The sequence below is a fragment of the Lissotriton helveticus genome, chromosome 1_1 (assembly GCF_964261635.1).
Source record: "Lissotriton helveticus chromosome 1_1, aLisHel1.1, whole genome shotgun sequence".
Taxonomy (NCBI): domain Eukaryota; kingdom Metazoa; phylum Chordata; class Amphibia; order Caudata; family Salamandridae; genus Lissotriton; species Lissotriton helveticus.
In genome coordinates, this window is record NC_136057.1 from 1663105415 (window position 1) to 1663126865 (window position 21451).

Here is a 21451-nt window from a genome sequence, read left to right on the forward strand (position 1 = left end):
TTAGCGCTCTAGTTGTTCTTTAGAACACTCTGGGACATTCTGTCACTGGGCTATAGTTGGGCTACATCTGGCTGATATTTGGGCTACATTTGTTTTTTTTTGTCTCTGGTGGCCATCTTTGGGCCACATTGGGCTACATTGGGCTATATTGGGCTACATTTGGGCTACATTTGGGCTCTAACATATATATAGCCCAATGTAGCCCAATATATATTTTTCAAAGTTAATTTTCGTAAAAACCACTGGAGCATATATCTTGAGACATAGCAAAGGCACATCGGGCTACCAGTCCCTACAATTTTGCCAAGTTTTGTGGAAATCCATTCAGCCGTTCGAGCTAAAAGTGAGTCCAACCACCCTATGGAAAACTCAATGTTAAAAACACGTTTTGGGACCCCCTTTTTTCTCGGCCCCCGCTTGACGAAACCCCCCAAACTTTCAGGGGACGCTCAGAAACAAAATGTGCCATTTTCCTGAAAATTCCAGCCAATTCCGTCCATCAACGCCAAAGTTATTCAACATAGAATTTTCAGAAATCCCTATTCAAAAAAATCCTAACTATATATACCTACTGGCGACCGCCAGTAGGATATATATATATATATATATATATATATATATATATATATATATATATATATATATATATATATATATATATATATACACATACACACACCTCTCATATATACACAGACCTTTATCTATATGTGTAAATATACATCTCTCTGTATGTATATATACACACATCTCTCTATATAGATATACATCTCTCTCTAGATCTCGCACTATAGATATAGCTCTACCCCTCCATCCCTCATATAATATATATATATATATATATATATATATTTTTTTTTTTTTTTGCAGGACAACGGTGCAGGTTACGCATGGAGAAACCTCGTGTGTGAACCTTTCCTGAATATACCGATGTATGGTTATATATAAGTTGAGAAGGCACCTAAGGTGCATTTAATTCACTTATGTGAGACATATAGTACAATGCATATCATGAGTCGAAATGTATTCAAAGAGAATGAATGAATTGAAATTACTTTTTGAATTGATTTGTAAATAAGTGGAATTTAACATATGAATAATTTGATTGTCATATGATTCTATAATTTGGCTGCATACATTGCTTTGCGTTACCATTATAAGATGGCCGCCGTGATAATTCCGGCGAACCTGGTGTGCCTTCCTTTGTGTTGTTGATCAATTGACACGTGATAGATGATCACTGTGGTGGTGTTTAAGAATGGCGAACTACCAAACGCGCGCTCACACTGACGAAGGCGGGAACGCCGAAACGCGTTTGTGAGCTTATTGTTTTCTGCAGAGAAATCCGAATAAATTTGGCTTAACCACGAGATACTGGCTCTGTGTGCTCTCGTTTGGTGTATCCCGAGGATTGAGGGATTCCGGTGTTCGATATAGATATATATATATATATATATATATATATATATATATATATATACTCTCGCGTGTAGAAACACAGCCACACTCGCGGGGAGAAACTTGAACTCGCCTTTCTTGCCACAGCGTGCTTGAATAGCTGAGGAGCTCAAGAGAAAGTGATTCAATCCCATTTCGCCGTGGAATTCCTGACGCGTTTCGAAGGCTCCTGCCTTCTCTTCAGAGGATTTGGCGAACTGATGATGGGAATGCAGGTACCAGCCCTAATAATGACCATGGCACGCCCCTGGTGGGCAGTCCAAATGTCCCAGTGCCTGATGGGACTGGTAGTCCTGTTTAATCTTGGCGCCCCATGTGTGGGTCAAGGCGGACGAGTGGTCTCCCCTCGCCAACCAGGCGACCTCACGATAGCGGAGTAGCAGACGGATATATGCCCGTCAAACTAGCAAGCTGGATGCTTGCCCTGGTCGGCTCCTACCCTGAGGCTGCTTGGCGGTGCTCAGTATATATATATATATATATATATATATATATATATATATATATATATATATATATATATACACATACACACACACACACACACACACACACACACACACACACACACTACTATTATAAAGAGAGAACTGTGTCCTTTGAGCCAGGTAAACTCGAAAAGTACACCACCAATCGCAACGCCCAATACAGCGTTGGAAAGGGGGGGTCCAGTAGATGGACATAGGCTATAAAAAAAATAAAAATAAACGTTATTTAAAAAAATAAACAATAAAAAAAAAAGCAGTCCCTAAGAAGTAGAGCCGGCCGTGTGTGCTAACAACGTGCGTGCTGACATCATCGGAGGACAGGAATGCGAGGAGGAGCGGACAACAGCGCGGGGAGGAGTGGAAAACTTAGCCAGACTGGAGGGAATGAGGTACGTGAACCGCGGGGAAGAGCGGTGAAGTAAGGCGGACTGGTGCGGAATGGAGGACAACAGCGCATGGAGGAGCGGAGAACGTAGCAAGACTGCAGCGCCATGAGGTATGTGAAACGCGGGGAGGAGCGGTAAGTGAGGCGGAATGGAGCGGGATAGCGGACTGCAGCAGGGCGTGTAGACTGGCTTGGTGTAGTGGGGGGCGGTGAAGTGAGGCGGACTGGAGCGGGATAGCAAAATAAATGATAGGTTTTAAAACGGCTTTCACATTTGGTGCAGACATTTAAGTGAGAGTAGTGGGGGGCGGTGAAGTGAGGCGGACTGGAGCGGGGGCCTGGATTTGTGCTACTGGGAGCGAGCGCTGAGGTAAGGTGCACGCAAGCCTGAAATGCTGCCCCCAGCCCCCTTCTGCCCCGGGCAACGCTGGGGCGGGCTGCTAATATATATATATATATCTAGACCTAGATCTCTCGCTATATAGATATTTAATGGCCTGCAGCAAACATGAAAGACATAGGAATGGAGCCATTGAGCTGAACAGTCAAGACTTAGGAAGATGACAATCTAATGATTGGTTGGGAAACCGCTCAATGTTTTATGTACATATGGACCCATCAACTCTAAACTCACTAAGGTCTGGTAGAATCGCCCAGATAATTGACTAGGTTATTTGATGAAGTATTGGAATACACAGGCTTAAAGAAATAAACGCCAACATTAGAAGATAAAATACGGATAACCGGTAATGTCACAAGGATCTGGGATGAAAAAGCAGGAGCCCACACAAATCCACACCGTCTAGTACTCAATACTCACAGGTTTCTTCTTGTCAGCACTGGCATCTTCTGCAGCCTTCTGATACCTTCAGGACAAAATATATTTTTATTAGCTAGCATATTAATTTGGCAAAAAAGCAGGCACAAAAAAATAAAAAAAATAAGCAAAACCAATTCCCAGTATGCAAACGACGTCAATTATTTACTTAGAAACTCCAAATCCTGCTCAAATACCATACAAAGAAATCAAAGGTCACCCAGAGAGACCCATATGATTAACACTTGTTCAAAAGAGTTGTCACTACAGAGCTCGAATCTACTGCCAACAACCCTGCTATTTATTGTGCATGCGATTCGAATGCCACCCAAAACAGTGAAATTCCAAAAGTGAATTAGGCAACTCAATACTAATGTGCCCCTGCCCCCCTCCCAACAATGGTGTGTCCAGCCCCTGCTGAAGACCTACAGTTTTAAGAGTGCCTAGTTCCTGCCAGTGTAAGACGTTTTGCCACCCTTGCCAACTAAATATCCTTCCCAAATTATCTAAAGAACCAATAAGTTGCGCAGTGTCCTGCCACCCAAAGACACAAATTCCAAAGAAAAACAGTTGCTGTCAATTAAATTTCCAGAAGGGTTAAAGTCCTTCTCTTTAAAGAGAAGTTCGTTCCTAGAGGTCACCAGACAGTCATATCAGAAGCATTTACACGCATCTATCTCTCAGAAACTAACACTGATATTTTAGAATGAGACCGTTATACCAAGGAATCATGAACTTTAAAAAAAAAAAAAACAAGTACTACCCCGGCACAAATACTTTGGATCCCACTATTAGTTTGGATGCCATCCCATCTGATCCCATTCTTGCAACAGACACTCATTTTTAGAGCACTTTGCATGACTGCCACACGACAAATTTGAGAAGATGAGAAACAATTATTCATTGACAGCAGTCGTTTTTAGGGTCGAGCCCCAGAGTGCTTCGCGCACACGTCTCACTTGCGTGACACTGTTGTATAGAACATAGGCTTGGAGCTCGCCAATTGCTTTATCATGCGTCACTCTTCTTTAAAGCCGGCCTAAATTGGACAGTGCAGCTGAAACGCCACTCAACTTAATCTGTGCTCGTCCCCTGCTCATGACGTGATTTAGGAACTATTATTTCCCCCTTCCCACTCGCCTTCCTCCCAACATAGCGCTTGTGCTTTAGCACTCCTAAAGAGTACATGCATGTTTCTTCTGACTCTCTCCCTTCCTCCCCCGCCTCGTGTCCGTGCTTGCTCCCAACACTCCCCATAAATGTGCACGCGCGTTTCCAGTCCGTGTCTCCTCCTCCCCTCAACTTTGTTGCTTAGACCTGGTCCCCCACCCCCTGTTTTGTGTTGAGAACGCCAAAAGAATGCATATTTTTCAAAGCAGACTCCCTCCTGCACTTCTGTCTCCATGCACTGTTCTCCATCATTCTCACTCACCCCCCTCCCTGCTGCACTCGCCCATGGGCTTCTCCTAACTGCCTCCCGCATGTTACTTCCCCAAACCTTCCCTGTGTTAACTCGATGGTAAAATCAATACTGCTGAAGTGTGACACACACATTGCTCTTAGGTGTAGTTTCCAGACAGCAGATATCCACTTGGTTCTGTTGAGGGGCACCGTACGTGATGTTCTGTCAGTGTGATCTCTCCCTACGTTTTTTGTCTGTTGTCCCATTCTTAGCACCTGCACCACTTAGTTTGCTGACCTTGAACCCGAATGTTTTGTAAAATTTGTTTCCATGTCGTGATTGCGCTGCATGCTTTTTAATACAACGAAAACAAAGTTTGTAATACTACACATAGAATAAAAGATGTCGCACGTCAGAAGTTTTACGGTGCAGAGGGTGCGGCAAGACGGCTGAAACCTTGGAGCACGTGGTCTGTCTTTGCCCTGCCCTCCAGGGCACAAGTCCTAAAAAATGAAGTGGGGGGACTCTCCAAGTTAGGCGTGGTCACAGGAAGTGACATCACAACAGGAAGTGACATCATGACAGGGAGTGACATCACGACAGGGAGTGACATCACGACAGGGAGTGACATCACGACAGGGAGTGACATCACGACAGGGAGTGACATCACGACAGGAAGTGACATCACGACAGGAAGTGACATCACGGCAGGTGTGAGCAGGACAAATGCAAGGCAGGGAGATCTGTTGAATAGGATGGCTCCCAAGATACTGTAGCTGTAGTGTAAATAAAAGATTCCACATTAGGCAACTGTCAGCATTTTCATAGTTGAAGGAATGGTGGCATCCTGCTGTCACCGTCATTCATTCCTTAGAAACGATTCTGAGGCATTCCATAGATGTCCATCAATCTTGAGCACCCAAATGTTTATATTTGAAGAGGTTAAAGCGCTTTTGGATGTTGGCGACACAGCAGTTTGCCTTTAATGAATGCATGGAGACCTTTCAAAAGTGATCATTTTTAACCCTAAACTTAGAAACATCCATGCTTCCTTGCCCTAACAACAATTCCACAAGGGAACTAAGAGGAAAGTCAATTGGAAAGGCCATGTATGATGTGCAGAGGAGCATTGGTCAAGAGAAAAGAAAAAGATACAGTTCCTCAAGCTTTGTTACGCGCTTGTAAAGGATGCTTATGTGTAAGGCTCCCAGTTTTTACAGATAAATACAGACAGAAAACAATGTGTTTACGGTCTACATTTATTTGTAAAAGTGGATAAATACAGAAAATTGTCGTACTTTTAAGTGACTCTCTGTGCTGTCTTTCATAAATTATAGGCCAACAGTTGGACAGTATGTAAATAAAAAAACAGGAGGACATTTCTTTAAATAAAGGCATATATCAACATACATTTATGGTATAATGCTAGTATTTACAGTGGATGTATTGTTATGTAATATTTGCCAGCTTAATAGCTAAAACTCGCCAAAGAGCAAAGTATGAGTGCTCGCCTATCAGATAAATAAATATGGAAATGTACAGTTTGACAACCTCATTTATATGCACAAAATAAAAATGGATAAATACAGATAAAATGGGCACAAGAAAATACAGCCATCGTTGATCTGAAAAATCATTGAGAAAGCAGTGTGCACCAACTCCAAAAGCAGAATTATCTCTTCCAGGACGACCACACTGGTGCCACAATATTGCTAGTGAGAATCTCCTGATTACCAACAAGGACAAAGCCAACCCCCTGGCCCAAAGTAACCCCTCTACAGCCTTTGTCACGGTTAACAACTAAACAATAATCTGCCCAGTGGGGAGGCTCTTGCACTTCTCAATGGTTCACTTTCCAAGGCACCATCACCAACATTCCTGTGTTTCCTTGTCGCATAACTTAGCCCTGCCGCATAATTTGGTCACCATCGCATAATTTCAGTTGCTCTCTCACATTGCTTCTGTTGAAGTTTACTTCGATACTACTGTAGAAACCCCAACCCCCCCCCCCCCCCCGCCCCCCGTAACAGCACTGCTCCCGCTGGACACTGCATAGCACTGGAGCAAACATACCAACAAGGGGCGCTATATCTGAGGCAAGAGCCCTGTATCTTCAAGGGGCCCACACAGATAGCTGTCGACCCCTTTAGAAATATCGCCTCTGTGAGCATCAAGGTGATGAGTGAATTATTTTAAAATTAACATGCGTTTTGAGATTTTCTTTGTTTACAGACTAAGCTGCATTTAAATGCTCACATTTTTACAAACAAGGGAATGGACCCTCTTATGCCCAAATGTACACACTATGGGGAGAAGCTGGTGTTACGCCCTGGTTCTGCCCACGATCACATACTTTGGTCAAACGGAATAGCTGGAATTATGGCTCTGGCCCCCTGCATTCTAAACCACGCCACCCCATCACCTATAAAATTAAATGGGATAGAGGACTTTCCCCCCAACACTACTTCTAGCTGAATAGAGGGCCGCATATGCGACGGCAGAAATAACAATCCTGCTGCATTGTTACTCTAAAACACGTCTGATACTTTTCACAATATTTTTCTTTTTCTTTTTCTGAAAGCGGAGTTTATTTTCTGGGTGTTAAAGATGTAAAATTAAAAATGTAATTCTTGGAAATACTCGACCTTTGGTGGCGATGTCGAAATAGATGCAGTACTGCTCCTTTTATTGTCTGGCGAGGCACACATTAAATCAGTTAGCAGATGGCTGTGGCAAAAGAATAAGGAACATGGATGTGATCACGTTTTAGTTTCGGAAGGTCACCTGCGAGACTTGCCAACAGTGATCGCTAATTTTTCTGAAACTGCTTTCTCACTGAGAGCACATCCCCCTCCCCCCCTCCCCCGTTTGACTTCCAGGTACCCGCTAATCTTTTCTCATTAGGGGATGATGGGCCATGTGGGGCATGGTGACCGGCGGCAGTCCGAGAAGATTCAGCCAGACACCCGGAAATGCATTCTTTGTGGACTTTGTGCGCGCTCCTATTTGGGAAGGGTAGACGGCGTTTTGATTGAGCAGGGTGGACGGCGTCCACCCTGGAAAACCCTGGAAAATAAGTGGGGGGATGCCGTCCACCCACGTGGTACCCCGACTTGCGCCCTGCTGCCCTCATGTCACAACGCAGACGCAAATTGAAAACGGAGTGGAACAGGTTGGGTATCCGGACCTGCAGACAGGCAATTATTGCAGCCCTAAGCCCTGAAAACACAGCTTTGAATATAGGCCTTACAACCTATATACGCTTTGCATACATAACTTTACGCATGCTTCTCCCTTGCCAGCAATAGTTTAAATTAAATTGCACTCTATTTCTAAGCTGCTAAAACTGCTTTTTTTTATTTGACTGCATTTTACTATAACCTGCTGCTATTGAACTGTTGCTCCTATTTTTACCTGATCTCACTTTTATCAAAACACGTAGTTATTCGCCGAATATTAGACTGTTTTTATAAGCCCAACATTGCTAATCTATAGTACCACAAACTTACGTTTTAAAGCTCTGTTTAATGTTATGCTGATTTTGTTTTTTTCTAGTCACTTATATGTAATAAGATGCTGCATAACGCAATTTGGAAGATTTGCATTTAACCATTGTTGTCCAATTGATTTTTGTTTTTCTCGTCTTTATAATGTGTACTGTTGTTGGTGCTCTCTTTAAGGATATTATTTTATATCTAAAAAAATATTATTATTATTATTATTATCATTAAAAGATGTCAGTTAGCGTCTATACTGCTAGTTGAAGCCTCCGTAGTTAAGCTGTCGAAAATGTTTTGTTAGTGGCAGAGAAAAGGAAGCAGGTTAATGTTTAATTCCGTAACCAAAATGATTTGTGTTACAAGTCGTGGTCAGCAGAAGCATGTCTGTATACTGCAGCACCTTTTTCGACTGTGGTTCCTCCCATAAGCTATCCTCTACGGCCATTACCTTAGTTTTCAGAAAAAATGTACTCATTTGTAGGTTTATTTCATAGATGAGCAAGACATCGTTCGGCAGACTTGTAATAAAAAAATTACCTTTATTTCGTAAATTAGAAATGCCTTCTATTTTACTGTCTTTATCATATGCACTCTCCTAGCACTAAGAAAATCCCTTACTTGTAGAACACGGCCACCACTGCCGGATTTACTTTCCTATAATAAACCGAAGCCAGCAATAACCGCATTGGTCACTAACCTCAATATTACAGTGCAACGGTCATCACTGCAGCTGGGACTTAAAAAATTATATTTTTTTGCTCCAGTTAAAAGCGTATTAGAGTCCATTTGTGACGCCACAACACCTACTGCCAGTGTAAAAGGCGGGTTACTTCGCTAAATTGGCATTTCAAAATATTACTTTGTTCAATAATGGTATCTTTGGGTTTCAGACTTGTTATTAAATGTTTTAATCAGATGTCCCTGTTAAAGTGTTTTTGCAACATTATCTAAACTGCATATTGTCATGGTTACTTTCATAATACGGAGTCTGTAATTATTCTATTGATCTATACCGAAAGGTCATTTCTTAGCAAGGAGTAAGGGTTCAAGAACATCAACGGTGTAGGCAGAATGTGAGTTACCATGTACCAAAAGTAAAAATATATTGCCTGTCGTACAATAAATTAATATTGCAAGTCACCTATGAGTTCTAGGACCTTAAAAAAAAGAGCTCATCTTTGACCCATTCTTCTCTTGGATCACAAAATTCCTTGGTGACATGCAACACCTTAATATACAGTATTTTCAGGGCCAGTGAAATTATGCACCAAGGGAAGATCAAATTATGTGACAGCGTTGACTAAATTATGGGGCAACAAAAAGAAAATTATCTGGTGTAATGTAACACTTGTAATAGTATAACTTCTATATTCTATCATCTTCAGTTATCGCATATCATATAACTTTTGGTTTTCTGGTAGGTAAAATCCTCTTGTGGACCTTACCAAAAACCTACAGGGTTAGACCATTGATGACCATTTGTTCACTGTATTGTTACTCTCACTTCCTTAGTATTAGATGGTGTTACTTCCCCTTCTTATGTTTGTCCCTTCACTGGAGCATAGATTCCCTCCTTTTGATTGACCAACTTTATCCTTCCACTGCTACCTTTTAGGAAACCACTTTCTTATTGAGCACTACTTTTTTCTTTTTAAGAGAGTGCATTTGTTTTCCACCTCTCTCAGGCATCTCCATACCCCAATTACTCGGAACCCAAGGGCTCAGTGTTGCTCTCTTTTCATGTGCTTCTACTCCTGCCAGACATCCATTGTATGCACTTTTGCACTCTCCCTCGTTTGTTGTTTTTACCTTGCTTTTTACCCCTTCTCCCTCCACTTCACTTTATTTAATTTACCCTCACCAGTCACTCCCTGTTGCTTCCTCCAACCCACTCCAACGTTGGTCGCCCATGCCTACAAGTCCTTTAAAATATTTTTTTCCAAACATTTTTTTTTAAAGAGCCCGACTCCTCTCATTGCCTGTCGGACTGCGATGCTTGCTGTAATGCAATAGATTTAAAAAAATATATATATATTTACTGCCCCAGGTGGTGTTTGCCTTCTCAGACAGGTAAATAATACACTAAATAAAGTGGCACCCTCGTCATTCAGTAGGTGCATGTAGGAGTTGTGATGCATGCACGTATTGCATCCAGAGTCATCACACATGCACAAGTGTACGGAACGCAGACACCAGTAGCGTCAAGACACTTTATTTTCTTCACAAAAGGTCCCAAAGTCGAGGCCTGGTGGCTTTGCCAGTGCTTTTTAATTTCATGATTATTATTGCTTATTTAGTGTACAGCAGTGAGACATGTCATTTTCTGTTAATATACTGCACTTAAGCCAAAAAAAAAAAAAAGTCCTCAAAACGTAGGCTGCAAATCTAGGAACCCAGCAGATGTAAATTGTTATGAAGCAAGAGCAGCAGCATGCATCCATAGAAAGCTTACGTACTTCTACGTTTTTTTCTGTAATTCCTGTCAGTCCTGCTCTGACAAGAACTGACCTCATAAATGAGAATTACCCAGAGAATAGCTTATGCCCAGATTCAATGTACCATCAATGGCTAATTGGTACAGGCGTGCCAAAGAGGCCATTTCTACTTATGTTTTTCCTTTTTTCCACAGTTTTAGGTCTTGCATGCGCTGATTAGGAGGGCCTTTAGCCGTCGCTTTGCTCATTTTCAAGTACACACTCGTGCTTGTGGCAGCATCCAACTTGCGGGAGCGAGCAGTGACGCGCATGCTAATTAGCTGCTGCTCTCTCCCGCAAGGCGGATGCCCCCACAAGCACGAGTGTGCTTCAAAACAGCAGCTGTGGGCGGCGGGTAATTAGTGCGATCGGTTTCACTTTCACGGCCGTGCCGATTTATGCCGGTTGTTTAATGTCAGTGAATTCCTTAACTACCGCTTCAAAACTTCTAAGTAGTGTGCCTCCTCCTAGTCTTTCCTCGAGCCCTTGTTCTTTTTGGTTAAGCAATCGACAATCCATGGGAGTTCATGTGTTTTCCATATTTCTCCCTAGTATAACTCTCTCCCATTCCCCGCTTGCTCCCTCCGTGTTACTCTTTTATCACCCAGGTGCTTCTCCCAGGCCCCTTTTTTTGTTGGACCCCTCTCGAGTGCCATTTTCTCCAGCTTCATGTTACTCACTCTCGCCCATGTGCTCCAGCGGCGCTCTACTTTGCTCTTTCACAGTGTCATTTGTTTAAAGCCTCCATGTTGCTTTCCCCACCTGTGCCTCTCTGGTGTGCCTCTTTCTCCAGCTTCATGTTGCTCGCTCTAACCCAAGTGCTCCGGCGGCGCTCTACTTTGCTCTTTCATCGTGTCATTTGTTTAAAGCCACCATGTTGCTTTCCCCACCTGTGCCTCTTGTGATGCTTCCCTGCTGGCACGCACCCACAATTTTGCATCTCCCATCCACCCGCTCCCCCTCCCCCTCCATGGAGCTTCCCCCATCACTCTTTCTCCTTCTTGCAGGAGGCAGCCCTCTGTCTCAACTTGTCTCACTCTCTGCCTTCCCGGGTCCATAAATGTTTCACACTGTCTCCTCTGTCTCTCAAGTTATGTAGCTCCGTACTATCCTGTCTCTCATGACAGTTTGTTGTCTCAGTTCTCTCACCATCTCAAAGTCTGTCACGCTCTTTGTCTCCCTACATCTGTTCTCAGGATATCTCGCTCTCTGTCACCTCCTGTATCACACTGCATCTTACTGTGGGTCTCCTGTCCTCTTATGCTGTCGCCGCCTGTCTCTAAGGATGTTTTGTTGTGTATTGCCCACCTTCCTCAGAATGTTTAGCTCCGTCACCCTTTCACTCGTTGCGTGTTGCTAAGTGACACCCGGGGTCTCTCAGAATATCCAGTTCTGTCACTCCCTCAGGGTTTCTCACTCGATATCACCATCTATCTCTAAGAATGTTTCACAATGTGTCCGACATTCGGGAAGTCGCTCTCTGTCTTTAGCTGTTACTCTGCCTCTCCGAATGTCTTGCAGAGTGTGTACATCGTCTCAAACTGTTGGTCTATCTCCTCTCACAGAATGTCACTCTTTGTCTCCATTAATTTCTCAGGATGTCTACCTCTGTTTCCACTTGTCTCTCATAATGTCTTACCCAGTCTCTCCAAATGCCTGGTCTCTTCATTCTTTCTGTTTCTCAGGATGTCTTACTATGTCACTCTCTGTATCAGAGAATGTTTCACTCGGACTCAAACTCAGTGTTTCAGGATGTCTTGCTCTATGTTTCTATCTGTTTCTCTCAGGATATCTTTGTCTTCATGTGTTCTTCAAGTGTCTCACTCGGTTTCTCAGGATCTCGCGCTCTGTATCTTCCGGTCTCTCACACACTCTCGCTCTGTAGAACACACTGCCCCTCGTGGTGTAGTGTTCTGTGTCTCCATCTGCATACCAAGATACATGACTCTTCCATGATTTACTAATCCGTGTCACCTTAAGTCTGCCTCAGGAGCCTCGCTCTGTGCCGCGTTCCTGTTCTCAGGATGTCATATCCGATGTCTCTCTGGACGTCTCCATCTGGCCCAGACCATGGATTCAGTGAAGCAGTGTCCAGAAGTTTGTCAGTCCTGGGATGCAGGCCACAACTGGAGCTTATTTATTACTGTAGGGTCATGGTTAGTGCACCTAGGGACCTGGACGAAAGCAAGTCTTCATTAGTAGCTATTTATTTGTGTTCTTTTTAGGTCGAGCCTGGGCTGTGCATACGCTGCTCTGCAAAGCATGCTGTATTAGAGTATGGACTTGATGCACAGCCCACTCTCCGCCCATATTTGTCATTGGCTTGCATCAATGTCCTTTCGTAAAAGCTGGCTTCCGTTCCATTAGTAGGCTTGTTAGTCCCTCCTTAGTACCACCTCGTCTTCATTTGTAACCTCCCATGAGGACTGGCCCTTTTACTTCTGTTACACTTTATGTGTTATTTAGTTTGTAAGCACTATTTTCTTTAATGAGTTTCTCCTACTGTTGGCGGGACATGCTTTCCTGCAACATTCAGCGCCCCCATGCACGCCTTACCTTTCCAAGCAGCTTGGGACAATAGCAGCAGCTTCTTTGAAATAGGTCTTGTTTTTACAAAAGTTTGAGCTGTTGGCAATGTAAATGACAATGCCGTATATTTATAAATTAACTATCAAATCAGATAAATAAAATGCATTGTCATTTACAATGCCAATAACTTAAACTCTTGCAAATGTGAGACCTATTGCATTGCAAATGCTTGTTAAATTAGTGGCTTCCCTTGAACAGTTACATATTTGGAAATTATTTTCACTTTCTTTGCTGAGGCTGTGCTATTTTCACAAGCCTTTCCGTTATGTTTGTTTGCTTGACTTGCATTTTCTGATTATTAGGGGGCCCTTCACATGAAGTGCATGGCGCATCAATGTGTTTGTTGCTTATGATTCAGTATGTTAGACCTCAAAGTCTACATTTAATTTTTTGCAGTGGAATGCATGTCTCTTTTCCTTCAAACACCTATGGGCCGATTCCTGGGCTAAAGCCAATGCTTAGTCATGAACTGAGCATGCTTCTTTCTACACCTTCTCAAGATGAAAACCGGGTATTTTGTAGAGTAGTACATTCTGCGACCTCTCCTCAGTAGTTTTTTTCCCACGGGAATGAGCACTTTTCTGGTACCATAATCTATCTTTTTTATTGGTGAACAGTACAAGCAGCATAAACGATGCTTTCCCTGCCAATATGCAAGTCCTCGAGGTAGTAGTCTAGTTTTTATTAGGTCGAAGCACTGCTAAAGACATTTAGAGGACATTTGGAAAGCTTCCCTGGGAATGTATTCGGCCCATAGCTTACCATTGGCTTTGTGGTTTGCAACTCGCATTTGCTCGCTGTATTTGTTTTAGGCTGCACAGCTTGAGTTAACCCCTCAGGTAGAGCATCCCTTGTTTACTGTATCCTTCCACCAGTGTTCGATGTCTGTACACAGGCTTTTAAATCTTGTTCTTATCTTGTCACACTTGCTGTGTATTCAAAGACCAAGCTAAAAGGTCAGGATCGGTCTTCCCACTGAGCTCTTTTATCTTTCTTTCTATGGCTTCAAATCGAGAAGATTTATATGACACTCATGCTGGCTACAGGGGTGCGGGAGGGTGCTGGAGGAAGGCTGTAAGATGCTATTTTTTTCTACCACACAGCAAAATGTAAATGTATTTAAAAGAAATGTGCAGATATTTAAGAATATAAGTGTGGTGGAAACATATTTTAATACGGTCAAAACAAATCAATACACTAGGTGATTACATTTTCACAAATTAACATTTGTACGCTGTATACTTCTTTCAGTTATGTCTGTGCAAACGTGTTGTCTGTAATGGCAATGCGTTACGACACCATGCATACTGCACTTTGCACCACTCTACTCTACAGCACTCCATGCCACTGCACGATACTCTAATCTGTACCACACTACTCTATGCCAATGCACTTTACCCCACTCCAGTCTAGGCCACTGCACTCCACTTTATGCCACTCCACAACACTGCACTCTCAGCCACTGTACTCTGCGTTAATGCACTCCACTCTGTGCCACTCCACTATGCGCCAGTGCACTCCAGGGATGTGGAATTTTTTTAAAAGTCTACTTGTCCAGGGGACTAAAAGTAACATAAATCTACTTGTCCTGTAAAAAGACCAACTTGTCCCAGCTGTTGCCTAAATGGATTTGCTGGTCTATGGATGCTAAACCTATTGGTTCCTTTGTTCTCTCAAACCATAGACTTAATCCCCATACACCTCTGACACAGACTTATGAGTTCCTTCCCTCAACTCTTACAGTATAGCATAAATTACCTTTACCCTCTATTTTTTTAACACTCCATGCTTTCCTCCTGCTCTCCCATAACAACCTGCATGTCCCCTTTCGTCTATTCTCTCACAATGCAGTCTTTCATTTTTGCTTCACTATTCCACAATGGATGCTCAATTCCTTTTATTGCCATTTTCTCATCACAGGTCCAAGCTTGCCTTATGGTTATCCACTCTGTCACCAGCAGCGCCATTCTCCATTTGCTTCAAATCTTTCACCACAGGCTGGCTCCGGAACTCTTGCTATATCAGTCACCTAGCTTTAGCTACATACCATTTTTTCTTCAAATTTCTAAACATAAGCAGGTTCTCTTCTTTCTGCACAGCTACTCTACATGCTCCCTTTTCCTCTACTCTTTTTACAAATGCTCCAGTCCACTTCAACTTCTTTCCGTCATCAGACTCATTTTCATTTCCACAACACACCAGATGCCCGTTCCCATTAATTCTCCAGCATACTGGCTCAAAATCTCCCTTTTGTTTCGTGGCAACTGTTCCTGCTCCCTTGCCACCTACTCACAGACCTTAGGATGCTTAGAAGCTCCTTTTTCAGCATGTGAATTGAGCTGTGCTTGCCAGTGGTAAGACTTCTTCACAAAGTGGAATGCAGTCAGAGGGGAAAACACTTGCATCCCAACGACCTACTATTGCACTGGAAAGAACGCCAAAAAGTAATTTTTCAATAGTCATCTGATGTGGTAATAGCCACCATCATAATGCTCCAAAATAAGTTGATCTCTTTTTTTTGGCACTAGAATAAGTGGGAACAAAGTAGACTGTGTGTTGGTATCTTGGACTTGATAAACAAATACCAATAATTTACTTCATTTTTTCCAACAACATGGGTTTGAGAAAACTGGCCCATGGTAGTTGCTGATACAGTTAAAACGAAAATTTGAATGAAGCAGTAGGTGCAGAGATTGTTTTTAACGCTATAAAGGACATTATGCTGACTGCAGTTGGAAATGGAAAAAGGCATGCAAATGTTGCAGCTATAACATTTTCTGATAGTCACAATCCCCGCCATCAGTCATGACACATTAATGTAGAATAACGACTGAGAAAGAACACTCCACTCTGTGCCAGATTAGCATTTGGAAACCGTGCATAAGATTTTTTTTTTGTGTGCACATTTAACAGTAACACGAATTGGCATACTCTTAAATAGACCTGTAAAAACGTACTTCCTTTTTAGTTGTGATACCACAGGTTGACCTGGAATTTACCCTGCATGTAAAAACGAATAGGTGCACTTTTGGCAGTCCTTGATTCTTGCATCCTCTGTTTACAGTGTAAGGCTGTAGTCAATATGGAAACTCCCTTGGCACACTGCAAACAATCGCAAGGCAGACATCTGGGTTTCCCTTGGCAGACTTGGTTAGCTAATGACAAAGCAGTGAGGTGGCAATTAAAGACTGACGGAGTCCTTCCATCCCTAGAACAATTCCGTTTTTCTGTATTACATCAACAAATCTTTCATATTGCCTCAACTACTTTCATTTTTTCTTGCACCAATGCTTCACGGTCTTCAGAAGCCTCGCAGACTCCTAAAAGCACAGCCCACCCACCATAGGTGAAGGTGTGCAATAAAGAACTGCTTTACAGTGGCTCAGTGGGAATAAATGAATATCAGTATTTGGTTCTTTGTCAACGGGGTGATGCGTAACTTTTCTGTGAGAAAGGGCGCTTACCCATAAGACTACGTAGCCTCAGTACTGTTCACAAATGTGGAGAAACATTTTTAAACATAATAGGTAAACTAGGAAGGAAACAAAGTAGCGGTACACTTTCTTAGCAGCAGGCAGTTTAACCCTCTGCACTGCCTTAGGACAAGTCAAACTTTCCACTGGAGAAACCTCCGGTCGCTTTCCAGGAAGCCGATTAATCACGGGACTTCTCTTGACATTTTAATTGATGTATGTAAGCTGCTAGAGGCCAGGGACGAGGCAGCAGGTGTATTTGGCCCATGCCGAGGAGGAGAGCAGCAGCGAGTGCACAGAGGGAGGTGGATGACTGGAAAATAAATTGAAAAACTCTGGGCAGTGGCATGCACCAGAGTAACAACCAGTTGGGCAACAAGAATTCAAGGCAGTTGAATTTGCCATTAAGGCTTGAGACAACTGTAGCTTGTTTCCAATACTCCGGGCCGATCGTTCGGCAGTCTCTCTCCCAGGCCCTATGTCAGGCTGGGTCAAGTTTAATATTATTTCGGATCCCCCAGTCCTGCAGGTTTACTGGGCCCACTGCTTTAGCGCTGCTCCCCCCCCCCCCCCCCGCGTTTTATGCTGTCTCAGTCACGCTCCGATAGCAGCAATGAGACCCCACGCTTTCTGCAGCCACAAGCTGCATAACATTAGTAAATTAGAACACTTTTGAACACTCTAGCAGTGCTATGGCGGGCACTATTTTTACATTACCTTTAAGTATTTCCTTGCAGCGGCCACAAACAGCTTGCTGAGACTGAGTGACGTTTCACTCCCTCAGCCAATCACTGCCCAGAGTCCAGCTGCTAGCCAATCAGAGGCTTCCAAAGGCTCCTGTCAAGCCTTTCTGGTTGGCTGTGAACCCCAGAGTGCCTTAAGCCTGTTTAATTTACGAGATTTAATGTCTACTAGTCCGTCGGACAAAATAGACAGTAAATCTTCTTGCCTATCGATAAAAACTGCATGGTTCGGGCGTCGGGCGATATGATTCCCCCACCCCTGGCACTCAATGCCAATCGATTCTACACCACTCTAATCTACCCGGCACCACTGCACTCTACACCATTCTACCTTGCTTCACTCCACTCTGAAACACTCAACGCCACTGCACTCTACTCTAGTCCACTACACTCTTCTACCCTAAACAATGCATACTACACTATGCAGTACCACTCCACACCACTGTGCACTAGGACACTAACCTCTAGTCTACCCTATTCTACTCTAACCAATGCACACTACACCACTGCACTCTAGGCGAATGCACCCAACCACTTGACTTAAAACCAATGCACCCAACACCTTGACTTAAAACCAATGCACTCTACGACACTGCTTTCTAAGCTACTCAAACGTCAATGCCCTCCCTGCCACTCTACTCTATACGTCAATGCCCTCCCTGCCACTCTACTCTATACGTCAATGCCCTCTCCGCCACTCCACACGTCAATGCCCTCTCCGCCACTCCACACGTCAATGCCCTCTCCGCCACTCCACACGTCAATGCCCTCTCCGCCACTCTACTCTGCGCCGCTGCACTCTGAAACCTTCCAGCCCGCGCAACTCCACCCCGCGCAACTCCATGCCACTACACTCTACGTCACTATACTTTCAAATACTCTATTCTACAGCAGTCAAACCTACGCCACTACACTTTATTCTACTCTGCACCACTGCACGCTAAGCCACTCTACTCTACTGGCTTCTACATCACCCTACACTGTAACACTGCACTCCTTTCCACTCTACACCAGTGTATTCTAGGCCACTTCACTTTACATCACTACTCTACCTTGCACCACTCCAAACTACCTTGCATCACATCACTCTACGACATCACTCTGCATCACTACAATCTATGCTGTGCCACTGCACTCGCTAGTCTACTCTTCACCACTCTACGCCACTGCACTCTACTAAAAACCAATGCACTCTATGCCACTGCACTCTTTGCCAATCTAGTACAATGAACCAAGCTCAACACTATTCAACTTTCTCTATGCCACTCTACGTTACTTTACTCCACTCTACTCTACTCTTCTTTACACCTCTCCACTCCACAACATTATACTCACTCCACGCCAATTGACGACATGCCATTCTCCTTTATGCCATTAACCTTTAGCCATGCTGACCAGCCATGTTGCTGGTGTACAACATGGCTAAAACACATTAGCAAAGCCAACAGCTCTTACATAGGCAAGACCTATTGGCTTTGCCAATGCTTGTTAAATTCAGGTATAGGTTTTTCACAGTGTGAAAGCCAGTAGAAGCAGGTAGCTCTTGAGAGAATGGATGCTCCACCTACACAGAGCTGGAAAGCACAAAAAGACGTTTGGTAAAGTGGATGAAAAAATAAAACAGGACCAACTGGAGATTTATCAAGAAGCTGGAGTCCCTGAAGGATAGGGTAAGCCAAAAGTCTGCTTCTAGCCAGTTCTTCTTTAGGACTGTGCCAAATAGTTTCTTGTTAGAAACTGTCTGGACACCACCCTTACTTGCCTTTGGGAGGCACTCTTGTAAACCACGCCTTTCATGCTTGTCCTCTTTTCCCCCTTCAAATCTCTGACTCATCTCCTCAGTCTCTCATCTTATGGCATTCATTCAACGTGCACTCACCACAGCTCCCTAGACGGCCTCACTCATTCTTTTTGGGTCGATGAGCTCATAACTTGAGGCAAGTCACAAGGTTTACAGCACAGACAGCATTCCATGTGACAACATACACTAACGCAATATGCTGAAAAAGAGTGCACTACTGTTCAACGTTTAAAACAGACTGCAATGAATGAGGCTTATTGTTTAGTCTGCAGTATCAAAACAATTTGCCTGCTTGGAACAGATAGCTCTAGAAAAGACAACGTGGCAGGATTTGAGATGGGTCGACCATTGCCAGAGGGAGAGAATAGCATCATGGGTCTGCAAAGTGAAATAGACCAATGGTCACAAGATGCGCTCAAGGCATATATAGCTTTTTGTTTGAAGAAGAAAAACAAAACGGGACTATACACCATGGAGGAGCCAAGTATCTATATACAGAATCGCCTCCATGAAATCCCAACCCTATTGGGCGATACAATTCGGTCTTTACTTCGATGCAAACAGTTTACATTGCCTTACCAGCAGCTTAACTTCAACTAAATACTCCTGTTAGTTGGAAGTGTTAGACTTCAAAAAGATCACAGAAACCTCCTCAACGACATGCAATGCAATTATTTGCTCTCCTCTGGCCATGCTGCCTAAATGTACCCAACTAGAAGAACTGGTCTATGAAGAGGGTATTTCCTAGAGGTAGCATTCAAACTGTAACAAGTATTGTATTGTATTGTAATTGCATTTATATAGTGCTTACTAATCCTGACGAGGCATTGAGGCGCTTTTTCGGCGAGTAGCACGCTACTCCGGGACCCATAGAGGATTAGTTTTGAATTAGTATAGTGAAATATGAAAGTACATTTTAAGTGGCGGATAGGTTAGTCAGTTGTTTGGATTCGGAAAGATAGCAGAATCTTGAAGCACGCTACTCCGGAAACCCTCGGGCTAAATCAGTATGGTGAAATATGAAAGTAATTGGAGTGGTGGATATTAGTCAGTTATTTGGGGAGAGAAGGGTAGCGGACGGATAAAAGGGAAGAAAGGTTTGCATTCATGTAGCACCTGTTACCCCTGATGGGTGTTGAAGCGCTTTTCTGGCGAGTAGGACGCTACTCTGTAACCCATAAAGGATTAGTGTTGAAAAAATGAGTATAGTGAAGTATGAAATAATTTAAGTGGTGGATAGGTTTTTCAGTTATTTGGATAGAGAAGGGTAGGTTGCGGGATAGAAGAGGGAAAGAGGTCTGTATTTATATAGCGCTTGCTACCCCTTGATGGGGTTTGAGGTGCTTCGTTGGAGAGTAGCACGCTATTCTGGAACCCATAAAGGATTAGTGGTGAATTAGTATAGTGGAATATGGAAATTGAGAAGTGAACATGTCAATCTGTTATTTTGTTTTAAAAGGATAGTGGAGGGACAGAAGAGTGAGGTTTTTTTTTTTTTGAGGTCATAGCAGTAGGAGGAGGATTTTGGATATGTAAAAGGGTTTTTTGAGGGGAAGAGTCAGAGGGAAGAGTTTATAAAGGTTTGTTTTGGTGGATCGGTGTATTAAAAAGAGGTGTCAGATGATGCAAGGAGGGGTAGAGTAGGAGAGAGTCTAGAAAGGGTTATTTTGGGGATCATAGTAGTGGTATGGGTTTTGGGATAAATAAGAGTGGATGTAGAGGATATATTGAGATATGTATAGGGTGAGAGATAGGGTAGTGCTTTGGAAATAGTAGTAGAAAGAAGTTTAAGATGAGTCAGAAGGTCGGGCCAGAGGATATATTGAGAGAAATATAGGCTGAGAAATAGGGTAGTGCATTTGAAATGCTAAATTAGAAGAAAGTGATAAATCTATAGATCCATAAGTACATTGAAAGTATATAGATGCATAGAGGAGGTAAGTATATATAAATTACAGATATTGATAGAGGTACAGGATGATAAATAGTGTAGTGTAGTAAATATGATTTTTCAGGAGAAAGGTAACAGACACACAGATCCAAGTACATGGAAGGTACTTCGATGCACAATGGAAGTAAGTACATGTAGACCAAAGATGGTTTTTATTTATTTAGAACAACATAATTATTCTACATGTTTATACAAAGCAATACACAAGGATAGGTACATATCTATAGTAAAAAATAAATGCTTCTATACAGAGGAATAGGCTGTAAATGTATGTTTGCTTATGGTGCTTTTGTGGGGAAGAGACAATTCTTGAGTAGGTTTCTGAAGATAAGGTGGTTGTCGGTGGATCTTACGTTGGGGGGGGTAAAGA

At 43.0% G+C, this 21451-nt stretch overlaps 1 protein-coding gene across 4 annotated transcripts in view; it reads right to left on the bottom strand.

The window, feature by feature from the left end:
* Positions 1 to 21451, bottom strand: part of LIMA1 (LIM domain and actin binding 1) — a 158946-nt gene that overhangs the window by 97785 nt on the left and 39710 nt on the right. For all 4 annotated transcript variants that reach the window (XM_078688909.1, XM_078688912.1, XM_078688911.1 and 1 more), the window contains exon 3: positions 3152 to 3197. In XM_078688909.1, the coding sequence (XP_078545035.1) occupies positions 3152 to 3197 (46 nt within the window). The remainder of the gene's footprint in view (positions 1 to 3151; positions 3198 to 21451) is intronic.